The 24,589-nt window shown below is 47.8% G+C and overlaps 2 protein-coding genes across 2 annotated transcripts in view; both read right to left on the reverse strand.

Moving 5' to 3' along the window:
• Window positions 1–419: 419 nt before the first annotated feature.
• The window catches only part of LOC100771006 (myosin-11), an 80,250-nt gene continuing 56,080 nt past the window's right edge, over window positions 420–24,589 (reverse strand). Inside the window, exons 16-31 of the mRNA XM_035453412.1 lie at window positions 24,377–24,498; window positions 24,205–24,274; window positions 23,884–24,044; window positions 22,319–22,431; window positions 14,025–14,029; window positions 10,236–10,298; window positions 9,750–9,998; window positions 7,147–7,359; window positions 6,737–6,949; window positions 6,344–6,505; window positions 5,382–5,510; window positions 5,056–5,144; window positions 4,051–4,174; window positions 2,611–2,819; window positions 700–808; window positions 420–599 (exon numbers count right to left, since the gene is read on the reverse strand). Of these exons, the coding sequence (XP_035309303.1) occupies window positions 423–599; window positions 700–808; window positions 2,611–2,819; window positions 4,051–4,174; window positions 5,056–5,144; window positions 5,382–5,510; window positions 6,344–6,505; window positions 6,737–6,949; window positions 7,147–7,359; window positions 9,750–9,998; window positions 10,236–10,298; window positions 14,025–14,029; window positions 22,319–22,431; window positions 23,884–24,044; window positions 24,205–24,274; window positions 24,377–24,498 (2,208 nt within the window). The 3' untranslated portion in view covers window positions 420–422. The remainder of the gene's footprint in view (window positions 600–699; window positions 809–2,610; window positions 2,820–4,050; window positions 4,175–5,055; window positions 5,145–5,381; window positions 5,511–6,343; window positions 6,506–6,736; window positions 6,950–7,146; window positions 7,360–9,749; window positions 9,999–10,235; window positions 10,299–14,024; window positions 14,030–22,318; window positions 22,432–23,883; window positions 24,045–24,204; window positions 24,275–24,376; window positions 24,499–24,589) is intronic.
• Window positions 20,014–20,656, reverse strand: LOC118239729 (myosin-11-like). Its single transcript, XM_035453411.1, has 2 exons — window positions 20,369–20,656; window positions 20,014–20,273 (listed from the first exon to the last, which is right to left on the reverse strand). The coding sequence occupies exons 1-2, from the start codon at window positions 20,525–20,527 to the stop codon at window positions 20,031–20,033; spliced, it is 402 nt and encodes a 133-aa protein (XP_035309302.1). The 5' UTR covers window positions 20,528–20,656; the 3' UTR covers window positions 20,014–20,030.

Here is a 24,589-nt window from a genome sequence, read left to right on the forward strand (position 1 = left end):
CACCCTATATGTACAGCCTAGCCCAGCCCTTCCTGACACGGCAGTGTGCCTAGGGTGAGAACCTGAGGTAGAAGGTTCAAAAAAGAAGATAGGAAGTGAGGGATGTCCTCCCTGCAGTAGTTGTCCATCCTGCAATGAAGGATAGGATTCAAGAGATGGAATCTTCCTCAACCTCCTCCACACAGAAGGGGGTGGGACATGTGGGTTAAAGAATAGGAGTTGAGTTTCTCAGAGGCCATGCCCTGGTCGCTCTATGCCTGCTTCAGCGCTAGACAAATAAAAATGTGCAGTGAGTCACAAAGGCGGGAGAGAGTTGAGGGGGTTTTGGGGTACAGGGATATGGAAGAGTGGAGGTGCAGGGCAGGCACTTTAGGCTGGCAAGTCGGTCTTCCCCCCCCCCCCGCTACCCCCTCCTCAGCTCCTCACCTGAGCTTGCTTTTGAGGGCATTCACTTCTCGGCCCATGGCCTCATTACTCTCAGTGGCCTCATCCAGCTCCCGCTGCAGCTTCCTGCGGTTGGCATTGATGCGCTGGGACTCCTCCTCGGCCTCTTCCAGCTGCCTCTTCAGCTGCTTGACCTTGGCGTTTCCTTTCTCTGCCTGCCAAGGAGAGGACAGTGGGTCAGCAAGGCTGTATGCGTGGGGCCCCAAAGCGCCGGGTGAGGCCAGAACAGTGAGGAAGGGCCGCAGCAGTGGCTACCTGCTCCTTGTACTGTTCTGCCATCTTGCGTTCATCTTCCACCTGCAGCAGGACCTCCTTCAGCTTCTTGTCCTTTTGCTTCAGTGACTTGGTAGCAGCTTGTTTCTCTCTGTGGTGGGGAGGAAAGGAGGTATCCTTGTGGCTGGTATGTTAACTAAAACATGGCATCCTGTCAGGAGCCATGTGGCCTAGTTTTGGACCAATGGATCTCCAGATGAGGTAAGAGACCACAGGGATGGTCTCACTCAGCAAGGACCATTGGACTTCGGGACAGCACAGAGCATGGCTGGGACCTCAAAGCCTATGTCTCTTTTTTTCTCTCATTACACTCATGATTCTCTTGGTAGTTTTAGTGTCACTTTGTCAGTCATGCCTGGGACAGATGTAGTCATTCCTGGAAACCCCATTTTTTTCTCAAATATTTTCCCTTGAAATTCTTTGGGAGCTGATGCTTCTCAGGCTTCTTGCCTGGAGATACCAGCTGTCACTTCAGACCCTGGAAGGTGTTCTAATTCAGTGCTGACAGGATCAGATCACCCCTATTTCTGTAAATATTCTTTGAATAAGATTGTTGTTCTTGAAAATGTGTGCCTCTGTCAATCACCTTTTAGTTTTGTGCAGATAGGATGTACCTGGCTCAGTATTTGGCTAAGCTAGCAAAATGATGTGTTGTCTTTGGTTTAAAGATGTTTTGATGTAAAAGTTGGGGGAAAAAAACATACTTGATGCATTTGCTTTTGCCAGAGGTTAACATTGGAGGATGGAAAAAACCTGTTTGTTAGTATGGAAAAACATGCTTTTTATGTATAAATAAAAGTGGCTGGAGCTATTTGGGGAGGGCCACTCGTATGAAACTCATCTATTGGTCAGACAATTAATTTCTTTGCACTGAGACCCCCCTTGCCCATCCCAGTATCTGAACCCGGGCTGAGGCTGGACCCCAGCAGCATCCCAGCTTCCAGGAGCCTCAAAAGAATAAAGAAAGGTGAGGTATCTAGACATGGTACAGCACAAATGACCTAAAAACCTCTGGTGAAGAAATGAGCCATCTACAAAGGTTCCCATTTAAACCTTTGTGAGATACCCCTATAGGAAAATGTTTGATCCCCAGCAGGACCAGCTGTTTGGCAAGGTTGTGGAACGCTGAGTTGTGGATCACATGGGTCAACAGAGGCAGGACTCAAAGGTGATAGATATTTGCTTCTGGTTCATCCCCAACTCTCTGATGCCTGATCCATCATCTGCAGGCGAGCTGACCCCAAACCAAGCTGCTCCATAATGACTTTCCCGCATGATGAACCACAACAAGCCCTTTAGTTTGTCACAACAATGAGAAAAGGAACCAATATATTCAGCATAAGCTGTTTCAAAGTGGATGGTTAAAGTTGGGGATGATGGAGAAGGAAGGACAAAGAGTGTTTTTGTTGTAGTTGGGGGTTTTTGTTTCTTTGAGGTGATGCAAATATTCTAAAACTGTGATCGTTCTACACATCTGCAAGTAAACTAAAACCCATGAAAGTGTGTGAATCATTCAGAAAGTGGGTGTAAGCAGCTCAGAATCTTTAAAACATTAGGTTCCTATGGTTAAGCAGGGAAGCCTACTTGTGTATGTGGGCTGGTAGCTAGACCTTTTAGGAACCTGGTGGCAGGCAGGCAGGTACCCACCAAGGCTGGCTCATGTGTGGAGGACCATCACCATCCTAACACAACTAGCATTTGAAGGGTTTGCTCTTGGCTAGAGGGAGGTCTAGTATTTCGTGTCTCCATATTGTCCTTAGCACATCCTTGCACTGTGACCACCCGTGAACTCCATTGTCACACACCAGAAATGAGGCTCTTAGGGTAAATGATTCCCCTGTTGTTCCTGTCCAGTCTCCAGAAAGCTGGGACTGCAGCTCCAGGGCCGCATACCTGGCCTCCTGCTCCACCTGCTCCTCCAGTTGCGCAATCTTAGCCTCCAGTGCCGCCACAGTAGACTTGAGCTTGGCTTTGACAGCACCCTCTACCTCCTGCAGCTTGCTACGGAGTTCCTTGTTCTGGCGCTCCAGCTGCTGCCTTGCACTCTCATTCTTCTGAGCTGCACTGCGCTCTGTGGCCAGCTCATTGCTCAGTTGCTCAGCCTGAGGAAGAGGAGTGGCCATGAGGCAGGAAGCTAGGGTGGATATCAGAACAAGTCTACTGCCATGGGTCCCTGAGGCTCTCTCCAACAACTGCATTCCTTGTCACCCTAAGACTCATCTCAGAAGCTTCCTGTGTTACCTACACTGAGCCAGGGACCTTCTGTTCAGTTCTTCCCATGCTCCCTAGACACTGACAGGCTACTGGTTGGTCCCTGGCACCTACCACAGAGGAATGCTCAGGACATTTCCACTCCACAGAGGCACCAAGGACCCTTGGGACTGGGCAAAGAGTGGTGAGGGGAAACACCAGAGCAGTTCACCATGGCCATGTGATAGAGGGAGCCAGATAAGAACCTGCAGGTCTGCCCATAGTTTTCTGAAGGTAGCAGACAGGTATAGGCATGGCACTAGTGATTAGGAGTGTACTTGCTGGTTCTCTGTGTCAACTTGACTCAAGCTAGAGTCATCAGAGGAACGAGCCTCAGCTGAGACAATGCCTCCTTGAGATCCAACTGTAAGACATTTTCTCATTTAGTCATCAATGGGGGAGGACCCAGACCATGGTGGGTGTTGCCATGCCTGCACTGTTGGTCCTGGGTTCTATAAGAAGGTGAGCTAAGCAAGCCAGAGGAAGCAAGCCAGTAAGCAGCTCCCTTCCATGGCCTCTGCATCAGCTCCTGGCTCTAGGATCCTGCCCTGTTTTGAGTTCCTCTCCTGACTTCCTTCAGTAGTGAACAGCAATGTTGAAGTGTAATGTAAGCTAAATAAACTCTTTCCTCCCCACCTTGCTTTTCGGGCATGGTGTTTTGTCCCAGAAATAGAAACCATAACTAAGACAAGGAGGAAGGACCCTGTGCCTTGTTTTCAGGTTTCCTTTCTCTCCCCCATCCCTGGAGCTGACACAAAGTAGGCCTATGGTGCATGTTACTTAGCCACTCCAGGGCTTCACCTAGACCCAGTCTCAGGAAATCCAAGGCACTTTGTTCCTTTGTGGGGAACATGGCCAAGTAGTTTTGCCTCACTGTAGCCCCCAGATGATCTGCTATTTTGAGTCTAATGGCTGAGTGCCCAGTACAGGCTGTCCTGTGTAGAGCAGAAGCAGCCACCCTGAACTAAATGGGTAGGGCAACCAGACAGGGGTAGGTTGCTTACTGAGCCCACTGTGCTAATTTAAATGACCCAAGGAGGTGTTCCCTCCTTTTCCCCTCACCCTGACCTCAGTATCTCCTACCTGCAGGGTAGCCTTGCGGACCCTGTCACTCATGGCCTCCATGTTGCCCTGCTCTTCCTCCAGCTCCTCCTCCAGCTGGGCGATCCTTGTCTCCAGGCGGCGCTTCTCATCCTGCAGCGTATTCCTGAGGGGAATGCAGAGCTGCCTTGGTACCCATGGGCCTTCCCCAGTCATAGGACACTCTCCCTGGAAAGCTGCTGTCTCAGGTGGCCTTCACTCTCTAACTCTAGAAGCAAGCTCAGGGGAGACTAAAGTCACCCAAGATCACCTTGTGTCATGGTTTGAATGTGACATGTCCCTCTTGAACTCATGTACTAGGGGCTTGGTTACCAACTGGTGGCCTCTGATAAGTGACTAGATTCTGAGGCTCTGACTTAATAAATAGGTTAGTTCCTTGATGGATTCAGAAAGTGATGAATTCCTGGATGATGAGAAGCAGGACACAGAGGCTAGTTGGAAGAAGTGGGTTGCAGAGGGGTAGGGTAAGTGTGTGTCCTTGGGGACTCTACTCTTCTTAAATCCACACAGACATTTTCCTGTCTGCCATGAGGTGACAGCCTCTTCATTATGCTCCTGCCACCGTGATGTTCTGTACTAGCCTGAATCCAGGATCAGCTGAAGATCTTGGGGTGAATCCTCTGAAATCACGAATCAAAACAAGCCCTTTCTCCTTTAAATGGCCTCTTGAGCCATATCAGAGCAAAATTATATTGAACCAGCTAGGAAGTGCTGAGCTGGGACTCACATACAGACCAGCATCAGCAATGGGACAGGAAGGATGTCTGCCTTTGTCCCTGCCACCACTCACTCAGAATGAATGAAATAGCACATTTCCAAATCAGTAGGTGGGAAGACCACAGGGTAGACCCTTTCCCCAGCCCGGGGTCTGTCCTGTCAGGGCTCTGGTGAGTGTCGGGTTTACTGTCGTTGAAGTGAGGGTTCCAGGGCGCACTCATGCTGGTTGTTCTCTCACGCCAAGTCCAGCGGCCTCCCCTGCAGCCTCACCTTCCTGACAGGCTGCTAGCCAGCTCCTCAGCCAGCTCCTCCTTCTCCAGGTCAGCTTGCTTGCGAGCTCTCTCAGCTGCTGCTAGGTCCTGAAGCAGGAGAGAGAGGCTCTAGCTATCTTGCTTCTGTCATCTGCCCTGCACAGCTGAAATGCAGTTCCCCTTCTGAGCTCAGGGAGGTTCTCTTTGCTCTTTGTGGAGGGAGGTCCACTCATTCAGAAAGAAGCCAAGCAGAGGGAAGGAAATCTGTGTGCCTAGGCCTGGGGGAGCAGTGTGGGTCCCACCACAGCTCCATGTGAGGCTGTCACCAGCAGGGGGAGCCTCTACCTCCTGGAGCTGCATGAGGTCTGCCTCCAGGCTCTTGGCTTTCTTCTCATTCTCCTTTGAGGTGGCGAAGATCTCATCTCTGGAGGCACGGGCATCATCTAGCTCTCTCTGGAAGTCCTTCATCTGAGCCTGCATGAGTCAAGAGGACAAGCGAGGTCCACTTCACTCACCTGGTTCTGCACAGGGTTACCTCTGCATGCCAACCCCTTGGAATTTCCAGTTTATCATGCTTGGGTGGGCCCCAGGCCTCCAGTGACAGAATTCTCCATGTGAACAGAGGGGAGTGAATGTCAGGGCCCATAAAGATGGCTCTGCTTCATCTTGGCTCGAGGTCAGAGAGTTCAAAACTGTCCTAAGTAAGACTTAAAGGTCTAAGGCATGGCTACAGTAGGATGTTTGATCTTGGCCTTGGGTATCTTATCTAAATAACAACAGACTTAGTCTGAGGTGTGATTACTCTTGACCCTCAAGACCAGATAATGGGAAATTAAGTCTAAGGTGTGGTTACCAAATGCTTGGAGGATTAAGGAAGAAAGTCTGTTTGTTCCGTGTATATGATACCGTGTCCCCCTTTTTGGTTAAGGTATTTAAGAATGCTGAAGAATAAACTTGACACATTCAGTATTCACTGGATTGCCCTCCTGACTCTATCCTGTGTCTCTGTCTTTTTCTTTTTCTTAGCGTCTTTATTTGCCCTTTCTCAATCCACACTCCCCCTCTCAGATCCAGTTGGCTGGATCCAACTGAAGCCCCACAAAGACGGAATTTGACAAGTGAACAAGAGCCCAGCAATGGTGCTTCACTCAGAAAACACCACCCATGGCTAAATAGTGACGCAGAGTCAGCCACTGGCCTACACCTGATAGGCAGGCTGCTTCCTGAGGTCTCCACATGGATGTCCCTGGCCTGGGGAGCCATGTCTTCCTCCACCTACACTCCCTACTGAACACAGCATTACCCACCTGCAGTTTTCGAAGCTGCTTGATGGCTTCCTCCCTCCCTTTGATGGCTGAGTCAGCCTGGAGCTCCAGGTCTTTCAGGTCCCCTTCCAGCTTCTTCTTGGCTGCTGCTGCCAGAGCCCTCTGCTTCCGCTCGTCTTCCAGCTCTGTTTCATACTCATGCAGCTGAGCCAGGACCAAAGGTACAGGTTACCGGATGCCCTCAGAGCCCTGGCTCACTTGGCTGCTCCCTGAGCTCCCAGGCACTCAGAACAATCCAGTGTACGTTGCTGGGGGTGGGGGTGTCCACTACTTCCACCATGTGTGTTTTAGGGGCTGAATTCAGGTCATGAATCCTGGCAGAAAGTGGCAGTGGAGGATGGGATGTCCCCAGTCCCCAGATGAGAACTGGCTCACCTGCCGCTGTAACTGCCTCCGCTTCTCCTCATTCTGCTCATCTCGAGCCTGGAGATCTCGTTCAAACTGGCCCTTGAGGGCCTGCATGTTGACCTCCAGCCGCAACTTGGCATCCTCAGTGGCCTGCAGCTCATCCTCCAGCTCCTCCAGCTGGGTTTTCATCTCTTCCATCTGGGTCTCCAAGGCGCGCTTGGACTTCTCTAGCTCATGCACCTGGTAGGCAGAATGGGCAGGGCCTTTGCTCAAGTAAGGCTTCGCCCTCACGGGATGGAGGCTTCATGAGGCTAGAGCGGTGGCCTCGGCCGCTAGGGCCTGACATGACTCCTGATGGCTCAGCCCCAGCCGCTGTTCCCTGGCCTCCTGTGCCCACACCAGACTGACGCACATCACTGAGACTCAGTACCACTTACATTCTTGCCCACGTCATCCTTGGAGCTGACCAGGTCTTCCATCTCAGCTTTGAGCATCTTGTTGGTCCTCTCCAGCTCCTCTTTGGCTTCCAGGGCCTCCTCAAGGGCCCGGGCTAGGGACAAAGCCTTTGTTTCCTTTTCCCTGGCCTCTGCTTCAGCTCGGTCCCTCTCATCCGCATACTTGGAAGAAATGTTCTTCTCCTCGGCCAACAACTGAAAGAACACAAGGCTCAGAGGCATCCCCAGCATCCCTGAAGCTCATTAAACCCCAGATAATGCAGAAGCTCCCATCACATTGAATGTACCCAGTGCAAGTGCAAGCAATTTAGATACACATGGAAGTCAGTTAAGATAATCTTACTTTCTCACTGCTAGAACAAACTGCCCATTGGGTGAGAACATCCTCCTACTGATGACAAAGTGACACTGAATAATGTTTTTGTTGCATGACCACAAGCACTTTTCTTTTTTTTTTCACAAATATCTTTCTTACAAAGTTAGGTTATGTACCATCCTGGGGTCTACGGTTATGCACATGCTTGGAGAAAAGTCAAAGATGACTCTGTTCCAACTTAGCTCTCATTTGATGGAGGAGAGAGCAGCGTGTTACAGACCTAAACCCACACTTGCAGAACTCAGTAGAGACAGATGGACAGCAAGGACCTCCTAACAGCCCAGGTGACATCGAAAACAACAGAGTATCGACAGGAAGGCAGTGAAAACAACTTCTGGCCCTCTAGTGAATAATGAGATCGTGGGCACAAATGACAGTCCAGAGCAGAATGGCTGCTGGGGAAGGAAGGAACTGGCTCAGCATGATGAGGCCAGTCAGGGGGAGCAGTGGCCCCTGAACCCCTAGCATTTGGACTCACAGCACAATCTGTAAACTGAGTTTTAGAATAACACTATATCACATATAAAATCATGTTTATAAGTATGGATAACATATATTGGAGCTAGTATTTAGGAGTTTGGGTCATAACAAACTCATTTATCAGAACAGTATGACTGCACACTTAAAGGATGTATTCATTGAAGCATATGTAAATTTATAGATATAAAGATATTAAATAAAAATTAATTAATATTAGTGTTTTGAGATAGTCTTGCTATGTAGCCTAGCCCAGGCTAACCTTAAATCTATAACCCTCCTGTTTCATCTTCCTGAGAGTCAGAATTTCAGGCCCATGCCATCATGTCTGACTGCAAATTATTATTTTGTTTTGTTTTGTTTTTTTGGTTTTTTGAGACAGGATTTCCCTGTGTGGCTTTGGAGCCTATCCTGGCACTCGCTGGGGATATCAAGCTGGCCTAGAACTCACAGAGTGAGCACTGCCTCCAGAGTGCTGGGATTAAAGGCGTGCGCCACCAATGCCCGGCTCCAAATTATTTTTAAGTCTTTTTTTTAACGTTTGTTTATTTCTCCCTCTCCCCCTGCCCCCCTGTATGTACATGTGTGTGCCACAGGATGACCAGAGGACAATTTGTAGAAGCTGGTCTCTCCTTCCACCAAGTAGATTTGGTTTTAGAGACTGAATTTAGGTCATGAATCTTGGCAGCAAATGCTTTATAAGTTGAGCCATCTCATCAGCCCAAGTATCCTTTAATACACAATGAGACATGCTAATGGAGAAGCTCACAGATGCCTGTGATTTGCTTTGAAATGCACCCAAAAGATTAAATATGCTGGGTTTTGTGGTTCATCTTTACTATAAATAACTAGGTTATGTCTAGGCATAGTGGCTCACACCTTTAATATCAGCACCCGGGAGGCAGAAACAGGCAGATCTCTGTGAGTCTGAGGACAGCCTGGTCTACATTGTGAATTCCAGGCCAGCCAGGGCTACATAGTAAAATCCTCTTCCCTCACCCAACCTCCAAAAGTAGGGCAAAAGGCATGTAGCACACTGTTAATGAATGGTTCTGGGAATGACTACACAATTGCTTTAAATTTCACATAATGAAGAATTTGGGGAAAGTGGCATTAACTAGTATACACTTCAAGGGAAGGGGCTGTGCCTCAGTTGATAGAATTCTTGCCTACCACTCAGGAAGCCCTGGGTTCAATCCCCAGTACTGCATAAAACTGAGTATGGCACACCAGTGACCCCAGTGCTCCAAAAGTAGAGGCAGGAGGATTACAAATTCAGAAATTCCAAGTCATTATAGCTACATATTGAGTTCAAGGCCAACCTGGTCAACAGGAGACCATCTCAAAAAAAAAGTGGAAAACAAATGATATGATCTGAAGAATAGATGCTTGGAATTACTTATTAACACCCAGCAGTGCTTCTGAGTATTTGCTGAGTAGATGGGATAAATGACCCTCATTTTATTAGGGCTTGTGATAGCCTAAGGCTATGTCTATGGGCAGTTTTCACAGTGTTTGTGCCTAGAAAACTCCCAATGGTAAGCATTCTAATCTGTTCACGCCCTGACCTAGTGGCCCTTATATGTCATGGTCACCTAAGATGAGACAAGACAGTCTTCCACTGCTTCCAGCAGAGTCCAGGTGAGATTCAGACTCACGGTGCCACCTCAGTACCGTACAGAACTGACCTCACCCCACGTTCAAGGACAGGGCAATGAGTTCTCAGCGCTACCTGATCAAATTTCCTCTGCTTCTTTTCCAGGTTGGATACCAGTTGTCGCTGGTTGTCCAAGTCCACGACCAAGTCATCCAGCTCCTGCTGAAGCCTATTCTTCGTCTTCTCCAGTTTGTCATAGGCGGCAGCCTTTTCCTCATACTGCTGGCTGAGGCCCTCCATCTCCTTCTGCAACCTCTTCTTCCCCTCCTCCATTGCCTCCAGGGTGCTGGTAAAGTCCTGCAGCTTCTTCTTAGAGTCTGAGAGCTGGAATGGCCAAGAGTTGGGCCCTGAGAAGCGAACCCTCATCCTCCTCACTGAGGAAATCCAACAGCAGAGGGAACTAGTGAGTAAACAAACCACCCAGGCCCAGAGGAGTGGAGAGAAGCAGTGGGGACCCCAGGGAAGAGGGATCATAGTAGACCCTGGAGGTAAGGAGAGGACCCATGGTGGGCCCCAGAAAGAGATGAGGATGTACGGTGGGCAGTAGCATGCTGTCCACACCTGAATGTTTAGCGTGGAGATGTGGCGCTCCAGGTTTTGCTTGGCCTCCATCTCCTCATCTAGCTGGTCCTGCAGGCTGTTCCTCTCATCTTCCAATTGACGTAGTTTGGTGGACACATTGAGTTTCTGCCGGGTTTCTTCTTGAAGTAGCTCCTACAACAGAATGTATGCATGGGGGTCCCAGGGACACCCCCCCAAGGAAACAGGCTCTCCAGGTCTCCCAGATAGTGTAGTAGGATACTCACTTGAGTGTCCTGAAGCTGGGACCCAAGGGATGACACATCCTTGGCCAGTTTGATGGCCTTGCCCTCTGCCTCATTGAGCATGCTTGTGACACTCTCTACTTCATTCTGAGGGGGGTGAGAGACAGGTGAGTTGAAACTCATATCACAGGTCAACAAGAAAAGCCCTTTTTTACTGAAAGTACATCATGCACCTGTGTGGAGGGGTAGGTGATGGGTAATATTCTTTTGTATATGTTTTTCTTACTGTTTGGCCAATGAGGCAAGATGATAGGTGGGATGAGGAGGTGAGAAGAATTTTGGGAAAGGTAGGCAGAGGAAAATCACAAAAGAGTCGCTATGTAAGGACTGGGAAGAAAGGATGTACCAGGAGTTCTCCAGTAAGATAAGACCATGTGGAAATACTTAGATTAATAGAAATGGATTAATAATTAAGACGGAGCTAGCCAATAAGAAGCCCTAGCCATCTGCCAAGAGTTTAATAATTAATATAAGTCTTTGTGTGTTCATTTGGAGCTGGAAGCAGTGGGACCTGGCTGGAAAGAAATTGCCAGCAACAGGTAGGTAACCTGTGGTGCCCAGTGACAGAAAATACCCAGGAGGGTACCCAGAAAATACCCTCTAAGAGCCTCATTATGTTGACTGGGCCCAGTTAGGATCCACCAAATTGGAGTCCAATTCCCCACCAAGGCTGGCAGAGATGAGCTGCAGATCTGAGAGTCCCAGTGTTGAAAGTCACTCCTGACTTGTTCACTCCTTACTGCCAGGGAGGAGACTGTAGGTAGGTCCTGCTCTCACCCCCTACTCAATACTCTTTCATGACCTTTATGGCCATCACCAAAGAGGTGGATGCTAAAGGCATGGAGCAGAGCCCCTCCCTGCATCTCTGTTCCACACCAGTCCTGATGGCTCTGCACAGGTGTGTCTGGAACGTACATCTACAGCCCCCACCTCACTTCTCCCATTTATAATGAAGCCGTGGGAGTGTCCCTGTGTATTGGAGTAGCAAACCCCAGTGGTGTTTCCCTGCTCCCTAGCCTGAGCTTGTGATCACAATACACATCAAACTTGAGGCCATTCTTTGGAAATTCAAACAGTCCAAATGTGTCTCTGGAGGTAAAACCAAAGGTAAACAGGCGCTGTCATTCATCAGCTTCAGTTGCCTCTGTTACTTGGAGTAAACACCAACATACATCTAATTGGGGCCTCAGGGGCCTTTTCTATCTAGTTACTACTTCCTTTTCTGGTCCCATTCTGTACCATTTCTTCTCCCAACTTGTCAGCACTGTGGCCTTTGACCCCTTCTACTTTTCACATTTACCACTGGGTCTTTGTATATATTACCACCTCTGCTTGAAAACATATGCATCTGAGTTAGTCCTCCCAAGGGCAGCCTTTGCTGACCCAGGCTACCCTAGTATTTGCCCTTGCAAGTAATATGTGTGTCTTCCAGATATTCTCTCTGTGTTCATGGCCATCTCTCCCACCCCACTGGGCTGGAGTTCAGATGGCACAGAGACATATCTGTCTTCTTCCTCTTTTATCTCAGGATTAAGCACAGTGCCTGCACTAGGTGCTCAAGAAATGTTCATTAAGTGTATAAATGAGATTTTGAAAGTAAGAATTCACACAAGGAAATGCAAGAATGTATCTCGAGGAAGCCAACTTGCTGGCAACCAAAGGATGGTCTGAGAGGCTGAGCAGAGGTCTCTTGCAGTAGAGCAGCAACCTGGGGATGCTGTCCTCACCTGTAGCTTGTGAACCTTGTCATTGAGCTCAGCCCGGGCACGTTCCCCGTCACTGCACTTGGACAGCACCTCCTGCAACTGCACCTCCAGCTTCTTCTTTTTGTGTTCCACCTCCTGCTTTGCCTGGCCCAGGACACGCAGCTCCCCGGCCAGGTCTGCATTCTCCTTCTCCAGCGTCTGCTTGCTTTTGTCCAGGTTTGCCTTGGCCTGCCAAGGGAAGCAGAGGGAGGTGGGCTTGTCTCTTCCTCTCCCTGCACCTCCCCCTAGTCCATCTCATCCAAGGGAAGGGACAAAGGGAGCTTAGAACTTCCGTAGAACTCCTTGGATGCCAGTTTCTTAACTCAGGAATCAAATCAAATCATACCTGGAAGCCCCATCAACCTGCTTCCATGTCCCCGAGGTCTGCTCTATATGGGATACCTAATTTTAGGACATATCCCACAAAAATAAGGATTCCCATATCTTTTTTAACAACTTCGTGTTCTGTCTTGTGTCTGTGGTGTTCTTTACTCAGATGGCTGCATTTGTCAAAATGCATTGAAAGGTACACTTAAAGTGGGTGAATTTAAGTTGGGTGGTAGTGGCACACACCTTTAATCCTAGTACTTAGGAGGCAGAAGCAGGTGAATCTCCATGAGTTCAAGGCCAGCCTGCTCTATAGACAGAGTTTGAGGACAGTCAGGGCTACGCAAAGAAACACTGTCTTGAAAAAAAAAAAAAAACAACAAAAAAGTGAATTTAGCCAGGTATGCTGCACACAACTGTAATCCCAGCACTCCAGCTGAAGCAGTAGATTATCATGAGTTCCAAGATAGCCTGGGCTATAGAATAAGACCCTATCTAAAAGTAAGAAAAGTGTGTGTGGGGGGGTCTGTTTGCATGTTTCAATAATTCTGACTCACAAAAAACAAACTAAAGACCTGGCCTTATCTTCTCTCAAGGCAAAACCTAGCTGATCTAGGCAGCGGCTGCTCTGTTAGTGGGACAGAACCACTCCATTTGGCTCTGATTGCCACCATTCCCTATTATCTTTCACATTTATTGTCTAATTTCCCTGCTATCTCTGTGATCAAGTTGTTTTACCTAACTGCATGTTGGGTCACCTAAGGATAAAAACATGTCTGGGTTAAAACAGGAGGGGAACTTCAGATGGTGAGGAGGACAGAAGACGAGCAGCTCCTGGAGTCCGGGCAAACCACTCAGCTTCCAGACACCTCACAACACATCTGGGCTACACAATCTCTCAAAATCTGAGAGTCACGAATCTCATAGCTTTTTGGGTTGTAGGATATTTGTATCTGCACATAAAGAAACACCTTGGGGAATGAACTCAGGCTGAACACGATTTGCCTCCTTTTCATAGACAATATCCCTACATCCTGAAGATTGTTTTACTATGGTATACCTGCATTCTGACTATGACCCATCTCACCAGGTCTGGGGTAGGATTTTTCACTTGCAAGGCACAGAAAGTTCTGGGTTTTAGAAGCATTTCAAGTGCCAAAGTTGTAGACAAAAGTGGGTGAAGTCTGCCGCCATGACATGGTGTCCGGGTGTTTCCAGAGCACACACCCTTTTGAACTGCTCCAGCTGCTCCGTGAGCTCCTCCACTGCCTGTGTGTGCTTCTGCCTCATCTCCTGGACCTGGGCCTCATGGGACCGTGTCTCCTCATCCAAGGCCTTCTTCAGCACTGTCACCTCCTGTTCCCTCTTGGCTCTAGGGGAAAAGAACACAGTGGATGACACTCAGGTCAGAGACCAGAGACAGGTTTGCCTGTGATCGTACTGTGCAGGGACACAGGTTCTCCTGGTACCCAGAGCAGTGTGAGCCAGAGTGACTTGCCTACCTCTCTAAACCTGTAGTCTTGTATCAGGTGTGAAAAAGGGAGCATATTGCTCCCAGAACCTCTCAAGGCTGGCAAACTAGCATAGAAACTATAAGTAAGATTGTGTCTGTGGTCTGCAGATGTCCCTTAAATATTAACACTGCTTGGATTTATCCAGTACTTACTATGTTCCTACCATATGCCAGGCCCTGAGCTAAGTTTTTCTTTTCTTGAAACAGGATTTTACTCACTACATAACCCAGAGTGGTCTCAAATTCACAATCCTCCTGACTCTGCTTCTGAGTGCTAAGATTATAAGCATGAGCCACCAAGCCCAGCTGGGCCTGGTTTCCATACATAGCATCTGATCCTCAGAGCAACCTACAAAGCAGTGATGTCATTTGCAGGTTAAGGGGAGAATCAGCTTAGGCATGGGGTCCCAACCACCCTGTGACAGAGCCACAACACCAAGGCAGCCTGATTTGGAGCTTTTTTAGCCACTGTTCTGCGGTTTTTTTTTTTTTGTATCTCCAGTGGGGGGAGGGCAAAAAAGTGGAACTAACCTTTAGTACATGTATAAAACCCAAAGAGTGGGGAATGCTGAGTCATAGCTAACAGAGTTGCCTACCCATAGGATATGCTCAAAAGGCTTATATGCTCACTAAATGAATAAATGACTTATGTTCACCAGAGACAGCAAATTGTCTGGGATATGATTGTCTCCTCTATTTACTTGTAGTGAATTCTAAGTTGGAGAGCAATCTGATGTTATTTTTAAAATTTATCATAAAAATTTATCATATACACATGTACACATTCAGAGGAAGAAATTACTTACAAACCCTAACTATGGGTGGAACTAGAGGGAATTTTCCTTTTTGACATCTATCATTTTAAAGTTGTTCTTGAATTCTTTACTACTGCTCTCCTGCAGATAAAATTAAACATACTCATGTTCTAGACAGAACCAGGAAGGTCAGTGATTTCAGATCTGCTTGGAGTCAATGGCCCCTGGTGTCCAGCCCCTGTACCTGAGCTCCTGTTGTGTGGCTGTGCTGTCCAGTGTGTCCTCCAGTTCTGTCTTCAGTGCCTCCAGCTCCTCCCCCAGGTCTCGCTTCTGCTTCTCAGCCTTGTTCCTGGCAGCCCGCTCTGAGTCCAGGTCCTCCTGTAGGTCTGAGACATGGCCCTCCAGCTCTCGAATCTTCTTTAAGGCATTGTTTTTCTGGGAGATCTCTTCATCGAGCCTGCCCAGGATGGAGCACCAAGATTAAGACCCTATAAGCCAAAGCTATCCAATGCCACAAAAATCTGTCCAGGGACTGGATCCTGTGTCCCAAAGTGCAGGAGGCTCAGCTTAAAGAAAGCACTGGAGAAACCAGGATTGTCAATCACATGGGCCTGTTTCCTTCAATGGAATGGAATGAACGATGCCTAGTCACCTGGAATGCCACAGCAAAGAATGGTCAACCAACCTGGTGATTCTTTGCTCTTCTTTTAGGAGACAGCCTCCCTTTGAATCCCCCAATATCCTGAGCATTGTTTAAGGCCTGAACCTGCAGTGAATAGGATAAATTCCCACAAAAGAGTCCCCTTGTACTTTACATCCTCCTGCCTCAGTCTCCTGAGTGCTGGGATTACCATGACATTCAGTTTTGCTATCCAACTTGACTATGAAGAATGAGAAGGCCCAGGATGAGGGACAAGCAGGTGCTCTGATGTTGTGCTTACAGCCCAGTGCCTGCCAGAGAGATCAGAGTCTTTCTGGGTGACCCAGCTACTGTTCCAGCACAGACTGAAGCAACATTTTCCATTAGTTACCCATCTGCCATGCTCTCCAAGTTAGAAAAGAGAGATGAGACAGAAGACTAATCAGAAAGCCCTGGGTTCGGGCCCCAGCTTTGCCTCTTACAAGCAGTGATAGCAGGAACCTCCTCAACTCCCCCAGAGAAGTGAGCTTGAGAGTGGCACAATGGTTGGGTGCCTGAGGGTGCTTCTGGGAATGATCTGAGCACACAACAAACAGGGTGGTAATTGTCGCTTGCTGCTACTGTATCTGCATCTTGAGGCCAGCCAAATGCCAGGTGACTCAGGCTGTGTGACCAGGAGAAGTGTGGCCAGAAGCTAGGGAAGAAGCCCACGTGCACAGAGAGAGTAAGATGGGGAGGAGGAAAGCCACCCAGTCTAGACACGTGGTGGATACTGAGAGAGATGGACTCAGTGGGTGACTGGAAACTCAAAACTGGCATTCAGATGACAAATTCTGGGCACCCCAGATGCTGCAATTCCATTGGAGTAGGGAGGCTGCAGAGAGGATGAGTTTAGAGGGAAGAGAATTCAAATATGAGATTTAGGGGTAAGAGCATAGTTGGGAAGGCTTGCCGGAGACCTGGTCTGAGAAGCAATATCTATCCTAAGGGCCTGTGGCCTCCTCAAAGAGCAGAGGGCCTCTGGACACACACACACACACACACACACACACACACACACACACACACACACACACACCACACCTGGCCAGGGCTGCTTGTAGCTCCTCCTCTTTCTTTGCCAGCTGCATCTTGAGCTCCGCAATCTGTGCCTGCAGGTCAGCGATTTGCTCATGGTAATCACTGGCATCACCCTCCAGTTTCCTCTTTAGTTTCTCCAGCTCCTGTCGGTTCTTCTCTTCTTTCTTCAGCCTCACTGCAAAAGAGCCAGGGCTGCCTCAGCAGGGAGACAGGAAGACACCAGGAAGAAGCCTATGCCTTTCTGCTTGGGTTGTGGACACTGGACATTCAGCCCTAGATCCCTCTCTAGTAGAGGGAATACCAACCCTGAGAAAAAGCTCCTTTCCCATCAGGGTGTGCTGCACACACACAGTGCGGAGCCCAGACAGTCTCTTTCCCAGGGTAATCTGCCTTCTAAAGGGTCCTTTCTGATTTTTCTGGTTTATTAGTTTTTAAAAAATATTTATTTTATCTGTGTGTATGTGTATGAGTGTGTGTGCACATGTGTGAGTATCTGGTTGTTTGTGTGTGTGTGTGTGCACATATGTGGATCCATGTTCATGTGTGCGTGTCTATGTGAGTGTGTATGCACATGTGTGTGGGGCCTTTGGAGGGCAGAAGAGATCTCGTGTAGCTGGAGTAATAGGCATTTGTGAGCCTCCTACTGTGGGTGCTGGGATCCAAACTCTGGTCCTCAGGATTTAGCAGAAAGTGCTCTTAACTGTTAGGCCATCTCTCCAGTCCCTGTGTATTAGTTTTAAAAGTTTTTAAATAATTCTATTATTTTATAGAATAGTGGGGACATTTTCATAAGGCACACATGGTGGGACTTTGCTTGTCTTTGCCTCAATTACTCTCTCTCATCCCTCCTCCCCCTCACCCTGTCCTCTTTCTGTATTCAAAAGTTTCCTCTTTCTGCTTTCATGGTTTTCCTATTTTGAAATCCGATTCCATATGAGAGCAAAGCTATTGTCCTTTTTCGCTCCCTATCTCCCTCTCCTGTCTAGCCACCTGCCCTACCTTAATACCCCTTCCCTTCCATAGGTCCCCTTCAGTTTTCATGTCCTGTGCTCGTGCACCTATTTAAAATCAAGACCCTGTGCTGAGGGTGTAGCTCTGCTGACAGTGCGTGCCTAACATGCACAAGACCCTGGGTTCAATTCTTAGTGCCGAGTAAGTTCACCTGTAATGCTAGCACCTGGGAGGTGTCAGCAGGAGGATCAGGAGCTCACAGCTGCTAGCTTTGGCTACACAGTAAGTTTCAGGCTAGCCTAGGCTACATGAGACCTATCTCTAAAAATAAAGCAAAATAAGTGCAACGGGGTGACTCTGTGGTAAAGGCACTTGCAGCCAAGCTTCACAATCTACATTCAGTCCCCAGAAGCTGCACAGTAGAAGGAAAGAACCAACCCTACAAAATCATCTGTGACTTCCATGTGCATGCTATGACATTCATGACCACACACCTCATACACACACACACCACATCACTTATACAGACACCATACACATACAACCACACACACACACACACACACACACAAAGCACATATACACACACACACACACACACACACCACACATACACACCACATACACACGGACACCAACCAAGTAATAAATACATTTTTAAAATGGAAAATAAAATTTTATATAACAAAAATATATAAAACAAAATATTAAAATCTGGATTTGTCTTTGAGCCGAATTCATTTCATTTAACATGGTTTCTGGCTCCACCTATTTCCCTACTCACCCTCCAGTTCTGAGATCATGGACTCATGCTTGCTCTTCAGCTTTGTGAGATTTTTAGCTTTTTCTTCCTCTTCTGCTAGATTGGTTGTCAAGTCACTGACCCTCTCTTCAAGGAGTTTTCGTTCCTTTTGGGGGAAAGGGGAAAACAATCATCGAAGTGGTTTCTGATTTTTCCCTCCATGGTCTATGTTTTATTTCCAGCAGTTTCTATATGAACATTTTAAAGACAACTCCAGATGATAGAAGTTCTTTAGGAACTTCTCAGGTTGCCCACTTCTTGTCTCATGCCGGTGTGTCCTGCACACTCATGTTCAGCTAAGGGCTTCCCCATTCCTGCCACATGACAGCTTGTCTCTGCCTCAGAACCTTTGCAGGGCAGGTCAACGCTCTATTCCTATCTGTTCCTCAATCTGCATTCATGCTATCTCCTCCAGAAAGTCTCCTTGGAGATTTTCCTTCATGCCCTAGTATTCCACTCCTAACAGGGTGAGCATCTTCAGACCCTGGTCACAATGGTAATGGTTACTTCTGTCTCACTAGCGCGTAAGACCCTGTGCAGGACATTGGCTTCCTGCTCCATGAGTGTTCTGATCCACAGAGAGCCCAACCCACAGGGGACACAGCTGATGCCCAGTTTGAATGGAGTCATCTAGCTTGCGATTACTAACTGAAGTGATCACTTATCCCCATTTTCACAGGGTGCTTCTGCCATTAATGCTGGACGTGTGACCCAGACAAGCCTGGCATATCTAACTCACTTTTGAAAGCTTGTTGTTCTGATCGTCCATGACCAAGATGTCATCCTCCAGTTTCTTGATCTTGGCCTCAGCTGTGACCTTCTCAAGCTGTAGTTTCTGTCTTGCAGCCTCCTCTTCCTCCAGCTGCTCTTCCAGGTCCTTGGTTGGGAGAGAGATAAGGATCACAGCCTTGCTGGAACAAAGTCACTAGAGGAGATTTGAAGTTAGCTAGTGTGGAGGCTGGGATGAGGATGCCCCACACACTGCTGTCTCCATCAGAAGGAAGACCAATGCTTTGCTTCATTCACTATCAGTGATGTGTTTAATGGGGAGTGGGTACCACACTCCAGACATTCTTTGATGTCATTCCTTCCAGAGGCAGGAAATCAGGCCCCATGAATGTGTGGGGGACTAAGAACTCTCAACACAATTGGAAGGAAGTAATAGGTTGTAAACTCAGAGGCCTGGTGAGAATGGAAGTCATTGCAGCTTTCTCCCTCCTTCTGAGGGCATTCTACAGCCATGACAGGAGGGAGCCCAAGCACCCACATGAAGTGGCTGAGAAACTGACACCACCTGCTAACAGCCATGCAAATAAACTACAAAGAAGCTGATCTTCTAGCCAGTTTGAACCTTCAATTGACTGGCCCTATTTGGGATCTTGATTGCTAACTTCATGAGTGACCGTAAGACAGAATCATTCGACTAAGCCCCTCCCCACGTGCTGACTACTAAGATAAATATGAACTGTTTGAAGCTGCTATGTATGAGCTGTTTTGATACAGTGTAATAGCTGACACAGTTATCCTTTATACTACGTTACTAACAGGAAGTGGGTCAGCACACAGAAGACAAGGCAGGCTCGGGAGTCTTGTGTTCGGTCCCTGCCCTAGCTCTGTGGTGTTGGGCAGATGGCCATTGCTCTTAGTGGCCTTAGTGCCACCATCTTCCAGCATCAGGGCCATGTACCATCAGATGCCTCCACGGAGGGTCCAGTGGATCTATTTCTGCCATAAGCTGCCCCTGCAATGACTTACCAGCATCTGCTGAGCCATCTTCTTCCTCTCAGCCTGTAGTTGCTGGCCCCGGTCCTCCTCTTCCTCCAGGCGTGCCTCCATCTCATGTAGGATCTCTTCCAGTTCCTGCTTCTTGGCTGCCAGCCGGACCCGCATCTCCTCGGCCTCAGCATACAGTTCTGTCTCTGCCTGCAGCTGCTCCTGCAGCAGAGTCTTCTCCTCGGACAGCTACATGCAGGGTTAGGAGGTGGCCATGTCTCACCGTGGGCTGGGCCTTTGCATGTGCTGTCCCCACAGCCCTCTGCACACTTCTTTTTTAATACCTGTGTATGTTTCTGCTCCAGTTCCTTCAGCTCAGCCTCTGCCTTCTGCTGCCGTTCCTTGATCTTCTGCATCTCCTCCTCTTTGGCCTGCATCTCTTCCTCCTGCCGTGTCACCTGGAGCAACGGCTTTACCTGCATATAGATATACATAGCCATCATTAGTGTTTTTTTGGCCGAAGGGAGCCATTTTCATCAAATATGGGATTGCTTCTCGGCTACAGATGATTTTTCCATCACCACACTTGGCGATGTCAGGGACATAATGAGCCGTTGAAACAGGAATCAAGACAGCAGTGGCATCAGCAGCTAGAGGCAAGATATATAGCTTACATTCTAGAACAATTTCTGAGACCCTCTTCCACAAGACAGAATTGCTGAGCCTCAACTATTAGCATGGCAAAGGTGTGGGACCTTTCATTGTTTCTTTTTTGGAGTGCTGGGGATTGAACCCAGGGCTGTGAGCTTTACCACTGAGATACACCCTGAGTCCATGGGCCTCTTATTAGATCAGTTTATTAGAACCAAATGAAAGGAGAAAGAACCAAGGGAGCTGGAGGTGGTTTATGCATCTTTGCAAGGAAAAAAGAAGAAAAAATCCTCCATTGCTGTTTCCCCGCCATAGTCACTTTCAAAATTTTTCTTCTGGTCTGTTTTTTTTTTCCCCTGTGTAAAAAATAGTCTTGAAGGTTGACCATGGTGGCATATACCTCTAATCTCAGCACTGGGGAGGCAAAGGCAGGGGAAATCTCTCTGTGTTCAAGGTTAGCCTGGTTTACATTAAAAAGTTCCAGACCAGCCAGAGAGACCCTGTCTCAAAAAGGAGAACAAAAAGGCAAGTATTGAACTGAATGCTTAGTTGTATATTCTGTTCTCATCATTTAATTCTGTTCCTCTTTTGTATTTTGTTCTCATCACTCATTGTTTCTTAGCTCGTGCTGTCCATCAGTCTGTGCAACCCCAGTTCTGTACAGGCATTGCTTTTACTAGTTGACTTCCCACCACCATCCCCATCAATAGGTGAACCAAACCAATGAGTCTGCTTTGGAAATGTTGTCACTGTCAAAGAGGCTGTGGAAGGTGCCCTGAATCCCTGCTTTTCTTTATGGAAGATGGTCCCCTCAGAACAGTTCCTTGGAATGTGGGTTCATGGGAACATTTTCAGAGAGCAGCTTCCTGTCAGGCTTCTTCTTCAACTTGCCTGACACCCAGACCCTCTGCCAGTGAACCCCATGGTTGCCTTCACACAGTTAGCAGGATTTGCAATTACCTGTTTCTGGGACCTGCTTGTTATCATCTGCCTCTCCAGTTATCTGGCATATTCATGAAGCCACAGACCATAATACCAACTAATACACACCTGGCATACAACAGGTACTCAGTAAGTACTTTCTTGGGGAAAGAATTTACACACTCAAGGACATGTAAGGGGAATATATAAGTTTACAGTCAGTTAACATGTCTTTGTGCAGCCAGTGATACTGTCAAGGCCAGTGGTTCCCAAAGGCCCTGCAAGCTGCAAGGAATAAAATGATCTACCAATTCAAGCAACAAGTGAGGACTTCCTGCTTCATCATGCTAAGTGAAAGCACCAATCCTACAAGGCACCACACCACAGGACTCCATTTACATCTAAAACAATGGGGTACAGAAACAGAGGGAAGAAGTGGGGCCATTAGGGGCTACACAGAGAGGTGGGTTTGTTACACGAGTGCAATAAGATGGATTCTTGAGGTGACAGAAACACCTTGATTTGCCTTAAGGTCATGTAACCCACAAGCCAAAGGGGAGGACCTTTGCAAGCCTACATCTGAGGTCTGACTTCAGGCCTCTATTTCTACAGCCACTTTGGACCACCTCCCACTCCCACATCTAGAGAAGATCTCAGAAGGGTTTAGGGATGGGGAACTGGAGGTGGTCAGATGACTTCTGGGAAGGTGTAGAGCTAATCACTCACTTTCGTGAAGAGTCTCCACCATTGCCAGTTGCGGAGCTTGAGGTAGGCAGCACAATTCCTCTGGATCACCTTCATGGCTGTCAACTGTTGCTGCCTCTTGGTGAAGGCCCTGGGGAGAGTGGGGCAGGGATTTGTCAGGTGCTTCCCTCATGGCTCATGGCATCATTCTCTGTATAGGACATCCTCCATCCACTCTAGCCAAGTCTTCCTGAGGACCAGAACCAGCGTATTATCTGGTCAAGCTAGTTTGGCTGGCTCCCAGAGCCTTTCTCAGTAAGCAAAGGAAACTCCAGGTTCACAAATACTTCAGAATCAAAGCTAGAAATTATATCTAAGAGAAAGTTCTATGCTGTTGTTTCTATAAGGATCCTTCACACCCCTAGTTGTGCTAGTTGAGTTCTGACAGACTTATTTATTCCTTAGTAGTATTTCCCAATCCTTAATACCAAATCAGCATTATATTTCTTTAGAGCTTCTGGGTTTTGAAAAACTACAGAATGGTGACTACAAGCCCATTCTGCCATGTTAGCTGCCACATTGACTGTGGGTACACTTAAGAATACCAATTATTATTAAGAGTACCAATTATTTTGGGAACAGGAATGATGCCAAGAAAGAATTTAATATAACATTTAAAAAATTAGGACTGTTGTACTAAGGACCCCCCAATATCTGGACTTAGCTATATTGAGTCTCTCTGACTCAATCAGGGCTGTGCAGATGTGGTGTGGACTATATATATACTTGATGATAGCACACACTTCAGGCTTCGCCATCTGTGAGCTAGATCTCTCTGGGGTGGTTTGTCTTCCTCCCTCCCTCCCTCCCTTCCTCCTTCCCTCCCTCATCCCTCTTTCTCTTTCTCCCTTTCTTTTTTTTGGGGGGGGGAGTTGAGAGAGGGTTTCTCTGTGTTGCCCTGACTGTCCTGGAACTAGCTCAACAGACCAGAGATCCTCCTGCCTCTGCTTCCCAAGGGCTGGGATTAAAAGTGTGCACCACCATGCCCAGCAGGGGTGTCTTTCCTTGAGGAACCTGAGTCTTCACCTGGACACCAAGTGGAACAGGTAAAATATTACAACTTCTAAGGTCCCACTTTATGAATCCTATTTGAACATGGGGCTAGAGATACAGGTGAATAATCTTTCCTCTGATACGTGATCAGAGCCTAAGACTTGTGAAATGAAAACCAGCCACACTCTAAGCCCTTCCTGTGGATCACTACATTAACTCCTCTACAACAGTTTCCTGAGGTAGAAATGATCACACTCAGGAGAAAGCTGAGCACATAAACTGAGGAATTGAGAGGAAAAACCCAGGTCTAAAACTCTCCAGTCCATTGGCCGTCATTCTGTCCTTCCTGCATCTAAAACCAGCATATACTTTTCAGTTGGGTGCTTCTTGTTCCTCTCAGATGGAAGCTGTTGATTAAGAACACGTCTTAAAATAGATGGCTTCTTGGAATCAGGGAATCCCAATACAGGGCTGGAAATCCCCTTCTCTGGACTTTTTGTTTCCACTATGAATTTGGGGGAACTTTTAGGATACAGGAAACTGTGTTTACTTTCTGGCCAGGTAGCCACGACACATTGCCTGGAAGGCCATGATGACATCAGTAATCTTCAGGTCTCGTTCCTCTTCCAGGTGGGCCAGGACTCCCGTACGGAAGAAGATTTTGCTCTGCCCAATCCTATATAGGTTGGGGTCGAGTTCAAGGGCTTTGATCTGAGGAGGAGGGAAGAGGAGAGTTGCCATTTTCAACTGTACCATTTGTTTAGTGGTGACATGTGTTTAAGGACCATCCCACCACCCAGATGGGCAAATAAGACCCAAAGCCAGGAGGTGTCACAATTTGATGTCTGGAAGGGTGCAGGATTAAGCTCACCATGAGAATGCAAGCTTGCTTTCCATCCATGAAGCCTTTGGGGATGGCGTTTGCTGCCAGGATCTCATAGCTTAAAACACAGGACAGAAGTCACTCAACACATCTCCATCTTTCATGCTTTCTTTAGGGCTCTTGCCTCCACTGCCACACCAACCCCAGAAGGATCACTCACCGTTGCCGGAACTCTTGGAAGACAATCCTGTTGGGGAAGCCCTGACGGCAGATGCGGATGCCTTCCAATACACCATTGCACCGCAGCTGCTCTAGCACTAGAAATGCATCCAATTTTCCAGACTGTGGGAGTGGAAGAGGCCACTGAGCACTGGAGCAGCAAGCCCCAGACCTCAGGGCTAGAAAACATACCTGGCAGTCAGTCTATGGGGTC

Source organism: Cricetulus griseus (genome assembly GCF_003668045.3).
Source record: "Cricetulus griseus strain 17A/GY chromosome 1 unlocalized genomic scaffold, alternate assembly CriGri-PICRH-1.0 chr1_1, whole genome shotgun sequence".
Classification (NCBI taxonomy): domain Eukaryota; kingdom Metazoa; phylum Chordata; class Mammalia; order Rodentia; family Cricetidae; genus Cricetulus; species Cricetulus griseus.